Source organism: Orycteropus afer, unplaced genomic scaffold, assembly GCF_000298275.1.
Source record: "Orycteropus afer afer isolate SDZICR_OR568_19922 unplaced genomic scaffold, OryAfe1.0 scaffold00018, whole genome shotgun sequence".
NCBI classification, from domain to species: Eukaryota; Metazoa; Chordata; class Mammalia; order Tubulidentata; family Orycteropodidae; genus Orycteropus; species Orycteropus afer.
Window position 1 is genome coordinate 7,739,212 of NW_006921605.1, and position 16,464 is coordinate 7,755,675.

The window sequence follows — 16,464 nt, forward strand, 5'->3', positions numbered from 1 at the left end:
CCAAGGAGGGGTCGCTATGAGTCGGGTCCGACTCGTTGGCACACAACAACAACAACAAGACTATGGTATAGTGTAAACATAACTTCTATATGCACTGGGAAAACAGAAAAGTCATGTGACTCGCTTTCTTGCGTGGCTGGGAACTGAACCCACCTGATCTCTGAGGTCTGCCTGTATAATTATTAAATGACAGTGATCCCTGATTGACACTTACGAAGCGTGCCAGGCCCAGGCCACAGCTGCCCTTGCCCAACCTGAGAGGTGATTCAGTGCTAGATGCCTCATTAGGGGCTGTGAACAATCCTTGTGAAGTCTGATGAATCCAGATCCTGACAGTCACTGTTTCCTGAGCAGACACTCAGTGCCCAGGGCCGAGCCCCCTGCTTCCCATACATCCCCACTTGATCCCAGTGACCCCACCAAGTTGCTGGTATCACCCAGAATTTACACAAGAGGAAATGGAGGCTTAGAGAGGTTAAGTAACTTGGCTCACAGTGGCCCAGCTGGGCCGGATGAGCTGGCTAAGGCCTGCCTGCCACTACCGTGGGCCGGGGCGCTGGGTGCCAAGCTCGGCGTCTTAAGGCTTATCCTGTGACTGGTGGTGAATGGAGCAGGAGGCTTTGAGCAGGGGGTGCCATAGGGCGGGGGCGAGGGGGGCTGCTGCTCTCTCCCTGTGGCATGGGGGGTGAGAGGAGAGGGAGCACAAACAGAGCAGGTAAGCAGACTGCCAACTGCATGGAGACAAGCATGGTCAGCCAGTGCCAGGCAGCCAAGGGTGGGACACCCATGTAACACCCCCTTCACCCTCAGCTTCGTTTTGTTATTGACCCCAGCTGGCCTTCTCAGTGACATGTCACCCACACCACCACTGTCTGAACAGACTTTACCACTTACACCTTTTCACCTATGAGAACTAACAAAGGTAACAATGTCACAACCCCTGCTGTGCACACATTCAGGCTAAAACTAATCAGTAAAACTCAATTAGATGCCTTTAAAAGGTAGCCCTTTTAACCAAGAAACTCGTACAACATTTATGAACACTTTTTGCAATGGGGTGGTCACCTGTTGTCGATCTCACCCAGATGATGGGGCTTGTCTCTGGCAAGACTGGCCAGGACGGAGGAGCTAGTCACACAGAGCTGTGATTGGAACTCCTGGGCATAAAAGAGCTTAACCCAGCACTTAGTAGGAGCTCAAGTATGTGGCATGATTTGTAAGATCTTAGAGCAGGCAGGCTATATGGTGCCCCATTGTACAGACAGGTAAACCAAGGCTCGGAGAGGTCCTGTGACTTGCTTGTCTCAAAACCCTAAGAGGCCTGGTGGTGGTGTCCCCAGGACTCGCTAGATTGGCTCTACTCCCTTCTTCTGACCCTAGCAAAGTACAAACTGTAGGTTGCCGAGTGGCACCCTGCCACTGGGGGAGTCCAACTGTGCTCACTCAGAGAATAGTCCAGAGAGAAGGAAGGCCACACACAGTCTTTTTGGATGGTGGCGACCGTGGGCGGCATTACTTCAAGCCTCCAGGCACCCAGCAGCAAAAAGGGCAAAAGGAGAGCTGATAGTGACTGAAACTTGGGGGTGGGCATGTGTGCAGGTGCCAAAGTCCAAAAGAAAAGAAAAGGGGGGGGAAGGATGACAAATCGATGCCTCAGGACAAAGTTCAGATCGATCCTGCCTGGGACCAGAGGTCATCAGTTCCAACTTGGCCGTGTCAATCCCTTGCCGGGATGCTCTGGCCCCTCCCCCTGCCCCTTGCCAGCGCCAGCTTGGCACCAGCAGGAAGTGGGAGCCTGGCGGCCCTGGCATTCCCAGCACCCTGCTCTGGCTGGAGAGGGCTCCTGGTGACCTCACTTCCCCCACTTCCACCTAACCAGTTGGCCCTTTCGGGCTGCACCTTCCACCTTGATACTAAAATGTGTCCTTTTTTGGTCCAGGAGGCTCCTGCTGGCACTGTGGGCAGGTCGGCCACGTGCTGCCACCAGGAAGAAAGCTGGTGCAAGCTGAACAGGTCCTGGGGGAGCCCAGGCCCTGCTCCCACACTCTGGACCCAGCGGCCTCTCTCTTCACTCCCTGGGGACAGCAGACTGGGAACAACAACTCCTGTTTTCCCAGCTGCTCCTCCTGCAGCTGATCCAAACAGGCAAGAACCACCGTGGGCAAGAAACGCCAAACATGGGCAAAGCGCCACGGCCAGCTCGCTGCCCAGGGACTGGGGGCCATGTTAGGAGCGCCCACTTGCCCACGGTGCTCAGTTAGCCACTTCCCGGCCCTGTGCCACCGGCCAACATCCCCTCCCCTCCAGCCATCTTTCTCCTCCTCCTTCCCGCTTCCTGATACAAGCTAGCGCTTACACTTCACATTCCTGAGGATCGTAAATCCTCCTCCCGGGTGGCGGAGTCACCACCCCCGAGACGCCTTCGCGCCTGCTTCCCGCGCCCCACCCCCACACACCGTCCTGGGACGTGGGGCTTCCTCCCTCCTTCCTACAAGCACAGGGGACTGCCGGAGGATGATGAAGTCCAGCAGGGCCGAGTTAATGATCCACACCCCAGCGGGCTGGGGGAGGGGGTGCGGGAGCGTCCTCCGTGCGACCCCTCCCCATCCAGCCCCGGGGTGCGCTGGGCACCGAAAGGGGGTGGTGACTCCTCGAGCTTTGGGCAGCTGGCGCCGCGCTCACTGTCACTCCAGCTTCAGTGACCATCCACAGGGGGCGGAGAGGAAGCGGGCCCTTCTAGGGCAACGCAGCCCTCCCCCTGGCCCAACTGCGGGCTGGGGGTGAGGTGGCCGAGGGGGCTCTGGGGAGGGCTCAACTAACTGGGGGTTTCATGCAACGAAAGCAGACTCCCCTGAGCTCCCTCCTTGACCCCCGAGAGCCGAAGGGCAAGAGGCGCAGGTGGCAAAGTCTAAGAAGGGGGCTGGGGGTGGCGGGAGGCCGCCCCAAGCCTGTCCGGGAACTAACTGCAAGTGCGCCGGACGGAAGCAGCCTCCCCCTCGCGGCTCGAGTTTCAGAGACAGGGGCAGGCGCGGGGCTGCGCGTCCGGGGCGCCGAGGTCTCCCCACACGCCCCCGGTCCCAGGCTCGCCCCCCGGGGCCCCGCACATACCCTCTCGGTGTGGCTCTTCTCGGCCGCCTGCGGCTCGGTCTCGTCGCCAGCTCCCTGCGCCTCGGTGGCGGCTGGCGGCTCGACAGGCTCGGGCCCCTCCTGGGCGCGCAGCAGCTCCTCGCGCACCGGGACGCCCAACTTCTGCAGCTGCTCGTCCGTGTCGGGGTCGACCACCAGCAGGCGTACAGCGTTCAGCGCGGCGCGGATGCGGCTCACCACCTGCTGGTGGGTCTCCTTCTCCACGTTCTCGCCGTTCACCTCCACCAGCCGGTCCCCGGCCAGCAGCCCCGCCTTCTCGGCCGGCGAGCCGGGCTCCACAAGCCGGATGAACTGGCCCACCTTGCCTTTCTCCCCGTGCAGGTGGAAGCCGTAGCCATTCGGGCCCTTCTCCAGGCAGCAGAGCCGGGGCAGGGGCGCCCCGGTCGCTGCGGCCGCGCTCATGTCGTCTGGTGAAGGCTCAGCGGCGCCACGCGGGGTCCCGTCGGGGTCGGAGACGGCACAGCCAGGCCTTCTCCCGCCCTGCGAAGCCGGGAGCGCGGCAGGAGTCCCCGCGCCTGGACCCGCGGAACTAGCAGGTGTCCCGCCGGCGGCCGTGCACCGCCAGAGGTTGGAGAAGCCTGAGGACCAATCCCCGCCCCGCGCGGCTTCTGCGCCTTCCAGAACCAGGCCCCAGCCCCTAACCTCGGTGGCCGGGCCGAGCCGCGGGTGTGGGCTGCCGCGGGCCAATCAGGGCGCACAGGAGGGGGCGCTCGGGCCGGGTGAACGCCGTGGGCCAATCGGAGCGCGCGGGGGCGGGTCCTGCGTTGGGCCTGGCGCCCCACGGCGGGCCAAGAAAGCAGCTCAGGAAGTGGAAGTATTTGTTACTAAGTGGCCCGCCGAACTTGCGCGGGAGGGCGGGGACCCAGCGAGTTCCCCGGTCCTGGGCGTAGAAGCCTGTAGGCTCTGTTTTGGTTTCCCTCACCTGTGGCGGGGATTGAGGAGACGCAGCTGTCGGGGAAAGGACTCTAGCCCAAAGTCCGTGTGCGGCTGCTTTGAGTGGAGCAGCGAACCACTGTTGCCGGGGAAACCGTTCTTGCTCCACGAGGTTCCAATGGCCTTACGAATAAGACAATAAGACGGACCACCAGCCCTGACCTAATAGTAGCGACACTTTCCGATCTGTGGAATCTCTTTCCTCTGCTCCAGGACCTGCTTATAGGGATGTGGGCACCGATTCCTGAAAGGAAGGTGTGAGGTTCTACGAAGCCTGAATTAGGCTTCGTGAGGCACAGACAGGAGCCTGGAAGACAGGCCACTGTGGGCAATGGCGTCAGCGTTTGGCTAGGGAAGTGGGGCAGGGAAAGGCACAACAGAGTCATGTAACCAACCTCTGGATACCCTCCACGGAGAAGAAAGCCCTGGCTTTTTTCAACAGAAATAAAAAACCGATCAGGACTATAAGATAATCTGCCTTCTAGTTCCCTCCTGCCAGATACAGACTGGTCACAGGTTCTGTTAAGGGTGAGCTGACCGAGTGGGGAAACTGAAGGATGAGGATCCAATGAATCCGTGGGTGGCACAACTGGTAGTTTCTCTCAGCTACTAACCTAAAGGTTCGAACCCAGCAGCAGCACCGCGGGAAGAAAGGCCAGAGAGCTGCTTCTGTAAAGATCTTTGTGTGCAGTGGAGTCGATTCCAACTCATAGGGACCCTACAGGACTGAATAGACCTGCCCCGTGGAGTTTCCTAGGCTGTAATCTTTGTGGCAATAGACTGTCAGGTCTTTTCCTCTATGGAGTGGCTGAGGGGTTCAAACTACCCACCTTTTGGTTAGCAGCCAAGCACTTGACCATGGTACCACTAGGGCTCCTTCTTGACACAGATTATAGCCAAGAAAACCCGATACTTTGTGACACATGGGGTCACCGTGAGTGGGAATAGATTGCAGGGCAACGGTTGGCTGGTTGGTTGGACCGTTCTTCCACCTCGTAATATCAATCCTTCAACAGTCTCTCCCTCCCAGGCATCTCAAAGAAGAAGTGGACAGGGTGTACTTTCCAAAATACTGCAGTTTAATTCTGAAAAACACAAATGCCGAAGGCCCAGAGCAGCCCACGTGACTGGTTGGCCTATGACTGGCTTCGGGTCCCCAGAGCCTGGCAAGGTCAGGCACCTCCCTGCGGAGGTGGGAGAGGCCACCCAGAGCTTCCTTATCAGGCCCAAGTGGGAGCAGCTGACTCGCTCTGAGAGCAAGATTTTTGCCTTGAGAGCAAAGGTGGTCTTCTTAGAAATGCACTGCACCTTCCTCTTCCTCAGCCCTCCCCAAGCCGGGGAGCTGGGATAAAGGTGCCTCTCCCGTCCACTTCCAGGGCTTTGGGAGACTTATGACCTTGGCCCCACAGCAACTCCTGCTGACTGTCATCTCCACCCCAGACCTCCTCACATGACTGTATTTTGCACCCATGACTTTCGTTTACCTGACTCAGTAGGAGGGAGATAAAGCAGTCATGGCCCTGAGGTTTGTCGGGGAAGATAAGAAAAGAGCCTGGGGGTCAGGGGGGAGGCAGAGCTTGGGTTTAGGGAGGTACAAGTGGGGAGAGGGTCTCTCAGGTCTACCTCCCACCTGCTCCAGAGCCCGAAGTTTCTCTCACGGTGGGTCTTAACCCAGCAGAAGCACTACAGCTGCTTGAAAAGTGGCCTGTGGAGTTGTGTACTGCCAAGAGTTTGGGACAGGAAAAAAAACCTGTTCCCCAGCTCTGACCTTAGGTGTTTAGGGGCTCCGGTGGAAAGGTGGATAAGATCAGGGGTTCAGGGGGAAAGGACTTTCCTGGGATCTGAGGTCCAGAGAAGAGGAACTGAATATTCCCAGGTGCCACCATGTTCTTTTATGCTGGAGGAAAAGGGACCTGTCTCAGGAAGGGGTTAATGAGGCCAGAAGGCAGCCAAGCGGACCATAGACTCTCCTACATTTTTCCCCATCTCGGGGGATTTTTCCCCACCTGTCTCCTCTTCTCTGAGGCAGCACAAGGGCTCGTCTTATTGGGGAAGATTGTTCCCTGGGAAGCTGGAAGAAATGAGGGCTGGGGTCTGCTCCAAGAAGAAACAGGGTTACTACCAGTCCTCAGGCCCCATGGTCCCCGGCAGAAGTGCCCCAGCGCCCCCTGGTGCTTGCATGGAGCACTGCCACTTTGTTGTGACCAGGAAGCCAGCCCAGCCACGTAGTTAAGTCCTAATACTAGAAGGCAATAGGGCCACCAAGTCCCTGCTTCCCCCTTCTGGGGACCCTGGTGCCCTTTTTTGGTATTAAATCATGTAACATTAAGTGAACTAGAAATAGTTTACCCTCCCCCGGATGCAGGGAAGCTACAGCGACTAGGGTAGGAGCCGGAGGACAGCTCCCTCTCAGAAGGGGCTCAACAGCTGTCTCCTCTGGGCCTCAGGGGCCCCCGCCCGACCCCTTGGCCATCACATGAAGGAGCAGCAGCTAGACCGTTTCTTCTGGGACTCCACATAGTCTCGGATCTGGAAGCTGGGCTCGTCAGCCTGCCTCCTGGCCCGGTACCTCAGCTCCCTTGAAGGGGGAGAAACAGTGAGCTGAGCTAGGAGTGAGGAGCAGGGTAACCTCCCCCCCCCCATGGACAGTGTGTGCAGAACAGAGCGGGGGCCCAGGGTCGGGCCCTGTGGGGTTCCCAGATGGTGCCACCCTGCCTGACTCAGGGCTCACTTGGCAATGGCCAGAAAGGCTAGCTCCACATTCATGCCTGTCTTGGCACTGGTCTCCATGAAGGGAACTCCGTACTCCTGCCAGGAAAAGGCTGCTCTCAGGACCAGGCGCCTCTGGCCGCCCCATCCCTCGCCCAGCCCCACAGTCACTTACCCTGGCCAGCGTCTCCCCATCTTCCGAACGGATCACCCTTTCGCTGCTCACATCTGCCTGAAGACCCAGATGGATCACTCGGAAGGAGGCCTTGCTCCTAACTGGCCCCTTTCCCACCACCCCATCTCTTGCCCTTGGTGTAGGCACTGCCTGCCCTCTGCTGGTGGTCTGCGGGACTGAGAAGAGGCAGCTGCCAATAGGCAGGCCTGGTGTGGTTGGTGTAGGGGGCAGGGTTTCAGCTTTGCTCAGGTTTCCTTGCTCCCAGTCCTGGGATCTCACCCTTGGCACAGGGGAGGTGGGTGACCCTGCTTAGCAAAGAGCGCAGTGGCCCACCTCCGGAGGGGTGACAGTGGTTGGGGCTCTTTCTAGTCTTAGTCCCTTCTCACTATAACCCAATGGGGCTGAGCAGTTGGGCATCCCTAAATCTCTCAGGCAGCAGGCTGGGTATTCCTTGGGCATGGCCATTTCCAAAGCTTTAAAAGGCAGGTGGGTTGGGCTGAAGCTTCCGGATGGCTCTGACCTCTGAACCGGAAACTGACTGGAAAGAGGCCTTTGCCGGAAGGACAACCAGATAACACACTCTGGGGTAACAGTGGAGATGGGTGGGGCTGATGCTGGGGCATTGGAAGAGGAAGTGCAGGGTGGGCTGACCCTGCCATGGAGCCACTCACCTTGTTGCCTAGCAACATGATCACCACATCCCTCTGTGCGTACTCGTGAATCTCGGTGAGCCAGGCCTGCAGGAGAGGGTGAGCTGAGCCAAAGCAAGGCTGAGGACCAGGCCAGTCCCTTCACCCCCTCATCCTTCCTTCTTCTGCTCTGTTTGATTATCCTGGGCTACTCACTGCCCTCTGAACACGAGACCACCCATTCACTCATCTGCATCTTTGTTTTGGCCTCTCCAGCCCAAGTTGTGACACATAACTGAAGTCACACCTCCTCTGGGTGATCTTCCTTGATTGCCCAACCCACAATGACCCTCCCCACCCCCTCCTACCCATTCCTACGCAGTGTAATTCTTAGTTCTATGGATGATAGAGGTGGTACAGAAATGATATTTCCCAAATCAATTGGTAGTCACCAGTGATTTCTTGGAGTGCCCTGTTGAGGATTCTAAGGCTCAGTGGTCCCAAGTTCTGTGATTGATTAGTAATGTCTGCCATGAACATGTGGTTGGAGGTGACAGCCTGAGTGCCATGGATTTGTCACTGTGATTGATTAGTTATGTCTGCCATGAGTGTGGGGTTGGCAAAGGCAACCTGACCACAACAGGTTTGCCACCATTTTATATCTATCTGCTTTGTTCCTCCAGTTGGTTTGTCAGCTCCTTGAGGCCAGGGAGCACATGTAAACTGTACAGTGCCGTGCACACAGTAAGTGATGATGTTTGTTGAATTATTGTCTCTGGTCTCTAATAGTTTGGTTGGGAGGACAAAGGTTGTGAGGACATTCACTCTGTCTGCCTGAGTCACTTTCTTGCCACTTGGGCTGAATGTATGTGTAGATGTTTGTGGCTGGGTTCTCTCTTCGGTCTCTGTGGCTAATTGTCCAGGTAGAGCTGGGGACTTTATGACACACTCACAAATACAGTCGGAGCTGTGCAGATGACACGGTGGCAGACGGTCTGCTGAGCGCCCATGCTCACAAGCTAATCAAACACCCAGCAGGAGCTGTTACGTCTGAGTCACAGCTCAGGTGTTCTCAGAAAGCACCATCTTGACACTGCACCCTTTCCCACTGGCCTGCATAGACCCTGCCTTGGCTGCTTATGGGTGGGTGCCTAGGTTGAGAGCCAGGGGAAAGGAGAACCTACCCGGATGTTGTCAAAGGACGATTGGTTGGTGATGTCATATAGCAGGAGGAGGGCTAGAGGGAAAGAGGGAACACAGGAAGGTACTTGGAGCAGATGGGTGGATGCTACAGACAGAAGGGGCTGCAGTGCATGAAAACTTACCCTGGGCATCTCGGTAATAGGCATGGGTCACGCTGCGGAAGCGCTCCTGCCCCGCGGTGTCCCAGATCTAGGGAAGAAAGGAGAAATGGACGAGAGGGGGCAGGGTGGAAGGACTGTGCTCAGTGCAGGGAACCCATGTTATAGTGTGAGTCATGTGTATGGGAAGATGGGATGGTTTCCTTCTCATGGGCTTCTGGGTCTCTGATAACCTCCTAAAAAGAGGTAGCTTATTCAGGCTGTCTCCTCCGCAGCCCAGAAGCTGGTACTGTCCAACCTGGAGCAGATGAGGCCCAGGAAACTGGGAAGGAGACGGAAGGAGGCTCAGCTTGTCTGAGGGCCTCTGGAGCTGCCTTTGGTGGAAAAGAAAGGCGCCCTGGTGGCCTAGTGGGGAAGGCATTTGCCTGCTAACCAGAAGGTTGGTGGTCCAAACCCACCTGCTGCTCTGTGGGACGAAGATGAGGCAGTCTGCTTCTGTAAAGATTTACAGCCTTGGAAACCTAATGGGGTCGCTGTGAGTTGGAATCAACTCAGTGGCAGTGGGTTTGGTTTTTTGGGCTTTTGGTAGAAGAGAAAGGAGCTTTGGTGGTGCACTGGTTAGGACACTTGGCTGCTAACCAGAAGGCTGATGGTTCAAACCCACCAGCAGCTCTGTGGAAGAAAGATGGGGCAGTCTGTTTCCATGAAAATTTACGGCCTTAGAAACCCAACGGGGGTCACTATAAGTCAGAATCAACTCTATGGCAGTGAGTTGGGTTTTTCTTTCCCTAGAAGACAGGATGCCTGGGAACTGCTATTTCAGCAGATATCAGACAAACAAAAGCCATTTCCTCTCCTGTGCCCCACAGGAAATTGCCCCAGGGTGAGGGCCAGGCTGCAGGCCCTGTGTGGTTCAGACTGAGGCCCAGGCTGCAAGTGTGGTTCACAGGGAGGAGCAAGGGCAGCGTCTCCTTCCTCCCGCCCCTTCCCAGCCCCAGTCTCACCTGCAGCTTCACCCTCACACCATCCACGGTCACCACCTTGTTCTGAAAGAGAGAAGTGGAGAGGGAAAGGTGGATGGGGTCATGGGGCAGCTTGGCTCTGAGTTCTGTGGACATCCTACTGAGGAGGTTCCTGTCCCGGTCCCTCTCCAGGAGCTTGAGGAGGCGTGATGCACCCCAGGGATATCACCAGCCAGATCACCCTATCCCCAGACACCTCCGCTATGGAGTCCTTTCTTCTGGGGGCTCTGTCTGCTTGTCCCACAACACAGCAGGGCAAGGAGGGCCTGGGAACATGCCTGGTGCTCCCCAAGGCTCAGCAGGCAGCCCGAGGCGGGCCCTGGACTCTCTGCCCCTCCCCCTTCAGTCTGCCTCTCCCAGAGCTCAGCCCCATCACTGCACCCCAGCTCTCAGAGACAAGATGCCTCCCAGCGGCCCAGGGACCTCAGAGGCTGGGATCTCTCTGCAGGGCACCCTTCTTCCGGCTGCCTCCCTTGTTCTCCTACGTTAAGCTTCAGTTCCCACTGGCAGGGAGGCACAGACCTCTGCAGAGCCCCACATGCCGGGGCTAGACCTCTCCTCTCCTGGCCCTGTGGGCGTGTGGTCTCCAGCATCCCCAATGCAGATGTGTAAAGAGAGAGCCAGCAAGGTGACAAGCTGCTTGCTCCCACTGGGCCAGTCCAGCTCTAAAACCTCATGCAGTGCCAAAGGGGCCCAGCGCAGAGGGCAGCAGGCAAGGGGCTCTGAGGGCCAGGAAACTCAGCTCACACAGTGGGAGACGCCCCCTGCCCTGGCCCTTCCCTCCAAGACTGGAGGAAAGGAAGACTCCCCTCCTCATTCCTCATATCCGGTAGGTGGGCACAGGCGCCCACTTGGCAGACTCCCCTAACCTGGCTGCCTCCATGGTCCCTGGGGAAGCACTCCCAGTGCCCCCAGGCAGTCGCCACAGGCGTCCTCAGGAGCTGGAAGGGCAGCTCCCCTGTGGCCCGAGCCCCCGGCTCACTGTAGGAGGAGGAGCCTGCGCCACCTCACCCTGAAGTCTATGCCGACGGTGGCTATGAAGGTCCCGGACAAGAAGGCCCCGTCTTTGAATTGGATCAGGAAACAGGTTTTGCCGACGCCTGAGTCTCCCAAAAGCATCACCTAGGAGATGGGGCAGAGGCAGTTAGTGGGGGTAGGGGTGGGGCAGGGTCAGTTAGTGGGGGTGGGGTGGTGGGACAGCTTCTGAGTTTTCAGGGAGAGTGGCCCTGGACAGAGGGTCTGAGAGGAGGGAGGGCAGATGGTTGCTGACGGCTCTGACAGGTACTTGCTTCCCAAAGCCTTCATCTGCCCCTCCAGTCTGCCATCCTCGCTCAGGTCACCTCTCAGGGTGCCCTCCACCATCCTGTCCTCACCCAAGTTCCTGGAAGCCTAAGTCAAGGTCTTGGCACCAGCAGGTCCCCAAACATGCTTGATGACCATAGAGAACCACTGCATGTCACGCTAAAGACTCCAGCCTCTTCCGGCCACGTCCACCCTTGTCATGTGGGGATTCTGTCCTCTTTGTGAGCACGGCCTCCCATGGACATGGGTGGGTGGGGCTGTGCTGGCGGGAAAGGGGAGTTCTCATATCTCCCCCAAGGGACAGTGTCCGGAACTGACAGGCAGACACTGGTTTGCCCAGGCATATTAAAAAATGACTATTCTTAGGGGGTTTGGGTCACAATGTTAATCTGGAATTTCTAAGGACATTTTATAGTTATAAAAGCTTGCATGAATTAGGAAAGGCTGAAATTTATACTCAAGTCGGGAGACATTTTGTCCAAAGTTCTTCTAGCAGGAACATCCTAAATGGATGTTGTTGTCGTTGTTGTTATGTGCCATCGAGTCAGAACCGACTCATAGCGACCCCTCCTTGGGTTTCCGAGGCGGTATCACTACGGAAGTAGATTGCCCCATCTTCCTTCCGAGGAGTGGCTGGTGGGTTTGAACCACCAGCCTTCTGGTTAGCAGTCAAGTGCCTTAGCCACTATGCTACCAGAGCTCCCCCTAAATGGATGTGTGGCTGGAAATGACATCCCAGGTCACTGTAGGTGAGGAGGGTGGGTAGTCCAGGAGGGAGTGTGTGCGGGGGTGGGTACACCCTTCCCCTTTGCTGTCTAGCCAGTCCTGCTCCTTTTCTCTGGCAGACACCTAGGGGTAGTGGAAGGGTGCCCTTTGTCCCATCATTCCTCAATCTTGCAGGTCAAGGGTCTAGATTTTTGAGGCTCTGACCTTGACAAGGGAGTCCCTGGGTGACACAAATGATTAAGAGCTTGGTTAGTAATTGAAAGGTTGGTGGTTTGAATCCATCCGAAGGCACCTTGGAAGAAAGGCCTGGTGACCTACTTCCAAAAGCTCACGGAGCACAGAGTCGACTCCTGACTGGGTGGCAACTGTCTTTTTCTAGTTTTAACCTTGCCAGTGGAGCTGAGACGCAGGGGCACTGGGATTAGTTCGCTTTGGCGCGAGGCCAGGGATGGGGTGGCAGGTGCCGAGCAGAAGGTGTCTGAACGCTGGGGTCCTGGCTTGGGAAGACTATCCCTCTGTCCATGGTTTCCACGTGGGTGGAGGAGGGAGGGGTCATTCCTCTGAGGTCTCCTGGGAGTTTGTTTATTGGTTAATAAGACCAAACGTTGACACAGCATCAGACTCTCCAACTACCTGCAATGCGGAGGAGTGGCCAGGGCTGGTACTGGCCCCGAGGGCCCCTCCCCTCTAATCCGGCCCTGGCCACTCTCTCCAGGAGCCTCCCAGACATACAGTCCCAGAATCAGTGTGTGTGTGTGTGTGTGTGTGCAAGACTGAGAGTGGGGAATTCGGGGGGCACTCTCCAGCAGACACTGCTCTACTGGGGGGCCAGGCGACAGGTGGGGCTGGGGTGCACTCTGGAGTGCCCCTCCTCTCTGCCTTCTGACCCCAGCCCCCTGTTGGGGAAGGAAGGAGGGTGGGAGGGCGAGGGCCTGTGTACTTTAGAGATCCCAGCTGCCTTAAGCAAACGAAGCAGTCACCCACCCAGCCAGGCAATGCCACCAAACACAAACAGCTGCCCAGCTCGCCACCTCCTAGGCAAACAGTTCAGCTGGTGTGTAGGGCAAGGAGGCCAGGCCGGCCCCTCCAGCCTGGGGCTGGCCATTAGCAGCTCCCCTCCTTTCAGGGTGCAGGGGCCCATTTCCGGTGGAGCCCACACAGGACGCCTATCTCAACGGCTCTGGGCGGCTGACTTGTCAGAGTGTGGCTTTTTTGAAACTCTCGAGTGGAGGTGGGGCTCCTAGTGAGTGAGCCCAGCACACAGGGAGGAAACAAGGGCACAGAGAGAGGCAGGTCTCCTTCAAGGTCATGCAGCAGACGGGCCAGTCGCCTCACACTTACGTCCACCCTAGAGAGGACACGGTCAAGGCAGAGGCCACTCTCCACAGGCACTGGGGAGGTGGAACAGGCCAGTGGCACTGCCACCCCCACCTGCATCAGCACAGGACAACCCTGCAGTGGGAATGGCTCCCAGAGCTGCCATCCAATGCCCTCCCAGGTGCGGGCAGTTGGGACTAACGGCTGAGCGCTTGCTCCAACTCTAAACATTCCCAGGTGGGCCTGCTTCCTGGCTGGCAACACCTTCCTCAAAAGGAAGGCGAGAAACAGTGACTTGGGGCGGGGGAAGGGAAAGGGTAGGGCCTGGGGTGGCTGAGGACCAGGCCTTGAGACAGGATGTCACGTTCCCACTGAGAGCTTAGCTGGACAGAGGGCTCTCGCTGGGAGTTGCCTGCTAACAGGCAGGTCCTGCCCAGCCTCCAGGCAGCCTCTTCCCTTGCTCTTTGGGTGCCTAGGCCCTAGGAGGGCTTGCATTCAACCCCTACTGAGAGGCATGGGAGGTTAAATGCTCAGCTGCAAACTGGAACATCGTTGGTTCAAACCCACCAGCCGCTCCACTCATCAGCAGCTCTACTGGAGAAAGATGAGGCATCTGCTTTCGTAAGGATTACAGTCTTGAAACCCTCTGGGGCCATTCTACTCTGTCCTATAGGGTCATTATGGGTCTGAATGGACAGTAATGGCTTTTTTTTTTTTTTTTAATAGTGGCATGGGGCTGTAGATTTGTTACAGGCTGTCCAGTCGATTCAGACTCAGAGCGACCCTACAGGACAGAGTAGAACTGCCCCCCAGGGTTTCAAGGCAGTAATCTTTACCGAAGCCACTGGGTGGGTCTGAACTTACAACATTTTGGTTAGTGGCTGAGCTCTCAACCACTTGCCCAGCCACTGGCTCCTTGTCCGCAGAGTCAAAGAAACCGAACTGAACCCAACCCATTGCCCTCATGGCGACCCTACAGGACAGAGTAGAACTGCCCCATGGGGCTTCCAAGGCTTTACAGTCAGCACCTGAGGGGGTGGGCCGTCCCTGAGCAACATTTAGGGAGGCAGGCTGCCACATCTTTCTCCCGCAGAGCGGCTGGTGGGTTCCAAGTGGATCTTACGGTTCGCAGCCGAGCGCTTAACCACTGCGCCACCAGGGCTAGGGGCCCGCGAGATGTGGAGTCGCTCAGTCCTTCTGACCTTCCTTGCCCCGCCCGGCAGAGCCAGCCCTGTCCCTAGAGGTTGGGGTGTGCCCAGGGGCTGCCTTTTCACATCCCCCCCCTCCCCACCCCGGGAGACCCGGCTGCCCCGGGGCAGGGCTGAGGACACTGCAGAAGAGGCCAGAAAGGGGCTGGGCCAGGGGGTCTGGGGAACAAGGGCGCGGGGAAGGGCGCCCCCCGGAGGCAGCAAGGAGTCGCCGGCGCTGGGCGCAGCGCCCACCCACCTTGCCCGTGAGATCGTAGCTCGGCATGCAGGGCGGGGAGCGCTCGGGGGGCTCGCCATCCCGGGTGACAGCGGCGCCAGGCGTGCCCGGCATGTCCCTGGATAAGAGGTGAGCTGGGGCTGGCGGCGGGCTGGCAGAGCGCAGGAACCGCCCCGCCCCGGTTCCGCCCACTCCTCCTCCCCTCCCCTGGCCTAGGCCGGACCCCGCAGACTCCTCCCCACCCGCCACCCCTCAACACCACCTCCCGCAGATGCGCTCCAGGCTGCTGGGTCAGCACCTGAGGGGGTGGGCCGTCCCTGAGCAACATTGGCCGGACTCAGACCTGAGGGCAGGGACCAAATTCATCCGCAGGACCCCCTTCCCCCCATGCCAGGCCACTAGCCACCGGGGGTGGAGTTCCCATCGGGAAGTTGTCCCTGGAGACCCCGCCAGCTGCGAAGGCCTGCATCGCCAGGACCAGGGGACCAGTGCCCGAGTTCCGCCTGCCGTTGCGCATCGCGGCCAGCAGGTGGCGCCCGAGTCCAGGCCAGCAGGCGGCCAACAGGTGCCCCTTGGGACGGGCCCTGTGTCTTGGCGGGGCGTTTGGTGCTTTTTGAGGACAAGGCCAGGGTGCCTTCCCTAGCACATCCCAGGCTGCATTCATCTGAATATATTTGTTTACCGACCGATATCCACCTGTGGTGCATTTGCACTGAGGTTTCTCGGCTGGGACTTTGACCTTTTAGCATCGTTACCTCTCACTTCACCCTGACCTGCTGGCCTGCGCCCAGAAAGCCCTCCCGTGCAGGCTTCCAGCACACACCTCCCAAAGCTGCGTAGGCCTCCACACCCAGCTCCAGAGCCCACAGGCCAAAAACATCACTCCTTACAGGTTTGGTATGGAATGATCCGCAAAGTCCTGGGTCTTTTGAAGCAGAGTTGCTGGGACATCCCAAGAACCTGCAGCTTCAGGGTGGTCGAGGCTGGGTGGTAAGTGTCCCCATAGCCGATTCAGGGACACCTCGGTGGCCTGGGCCAAGCATTCAATGACCAACCTTCCCAACAGTCTATGCAAGTGATTCAAGTTACAGAGGGACAGGGCGGGCGCATCACAAAGGCATGTGTGGGAAGGGGCATGGGCCCCTGCACCTCTTTCCTGAGGTGTTGGGGCTGAGGGGTGTGGTGCAGACATGGACTCTGGGTGACTGCAGGCCTCTGGGTGACGTCCAGCCCTGTCATTGGAGCAGCTGGAGAATGGTCCACAGCAGGGACGCAGTGACCTGTGCAGAGCAGGGAGCTTGGGCCACCACTTGGAGGTGGTGTGTCGTAACCTCAGTTTCCTCATCTGTGTGTGGGATGGACTCCACAGTGAGGCATCCACGGGGAACAGCAGACCCCTCAGGGCTGCGATGTGGGCTGCGTTTTGGGTGCCAGAGGGGTCTGGGTACAAAGAACATCCTGGTCTGCTCAGCGTCCAGGCTTCTGGGCTCCCAGGCCTCACACAGCACCCTGAAGGGGCAAAGTTTCCACTGCAGAGGGTGTGGGTGGAGGAGGAAGGCGAGTTGGGATATGGCCAGGCCACCAAGCAGCTGACAGCTGTGTTTGTGTTGTTGTGCCACCAAGAGCCTCTTGGTCCCATGGCAGGTTCCGAATGGGGAAGGTCACACATCAGCGGGAACAGTCCAGAAAAATCAAGGAAATAAAAGCACTGTCTTGCTGCATCGCTGCACTATAGCTTGGACGGACCGATGTGGCTGAGGGAAGAAGTCCATGAACAC

At 58.1% G+C, this 16,464-nt stretch overlaps 2 protein-coding genes across 2 annotated transcripts in view; both read right to left on the reverse strand.

Annotated features, from left to right (window-relative positions):
* The window catches only part of SLC9A3R1 (SLC9A3 regulator 1), an 18,231-nt gene extending 14,682 nt beyond the window's left edge, over positions 1-3,549 (reverse strand). Inside the window, exon 1 of the mRNA XM_007959677.2 lies at positions 3,109-3,549. Coding sequence (XP_007957868.1) covers positions 3,109-3,549 — 441 coding nt within the window. The remainder of the gene's footprint in view (positions 1-3,108) is intronic.
* A 3,003-nt stretch (positions 3,550-6,552) lies between these two features.
* RAB37 (RAB37, member RAS oncogene family) lies at positions 6,553-14,800 on the reverse strand. The gene is made up of 9 exons (XM_007959678.2): positions 14,708-14,800; positions 10,928-11,038; positions 9,899-9,940; positions 8,919-8,985; positions 8,778-8,830; positions 7,636-7,701; positions 6,965-7,021; positions 6,812-6,888; positions 6,553-6,658 (listed from the first exon to the last, which is right to left on the reverse strand). Exons 1-9 carry the CDS (start codon positions 14,798-14,800, stop codon positions 6,553-6,555), a joined length of 672 nt encoding a protein of 223 aa, XP_007957869.1.
* Positions 14,801-16,464: the final 1,664 nt, after the last annotated feature.

Coding starts and splice junctions, on each gene's coding strand:
- RAB37 (XM_007959678.2), bottom strand. CDS start 14,800: ATGCCGGGCACGCCTGGCGCCGCTGTCACCCGGGATGGCGAGCCCCCC. Junction 8,986..9,898: donor GTGTGAGGGTGAAGCTGCAG/GTGAGACTGGGG, acceptor TTTCTTCCCTAG/ATCTGGGACACCGCGGGGCA. Junction 7,702..8,777: donor CGTCCTTTGACAACATCCGG/GTAGGTTCTCCT, acceptor CCTCTCCTGCAG/GCCTGGCTCACCGAGATTCA.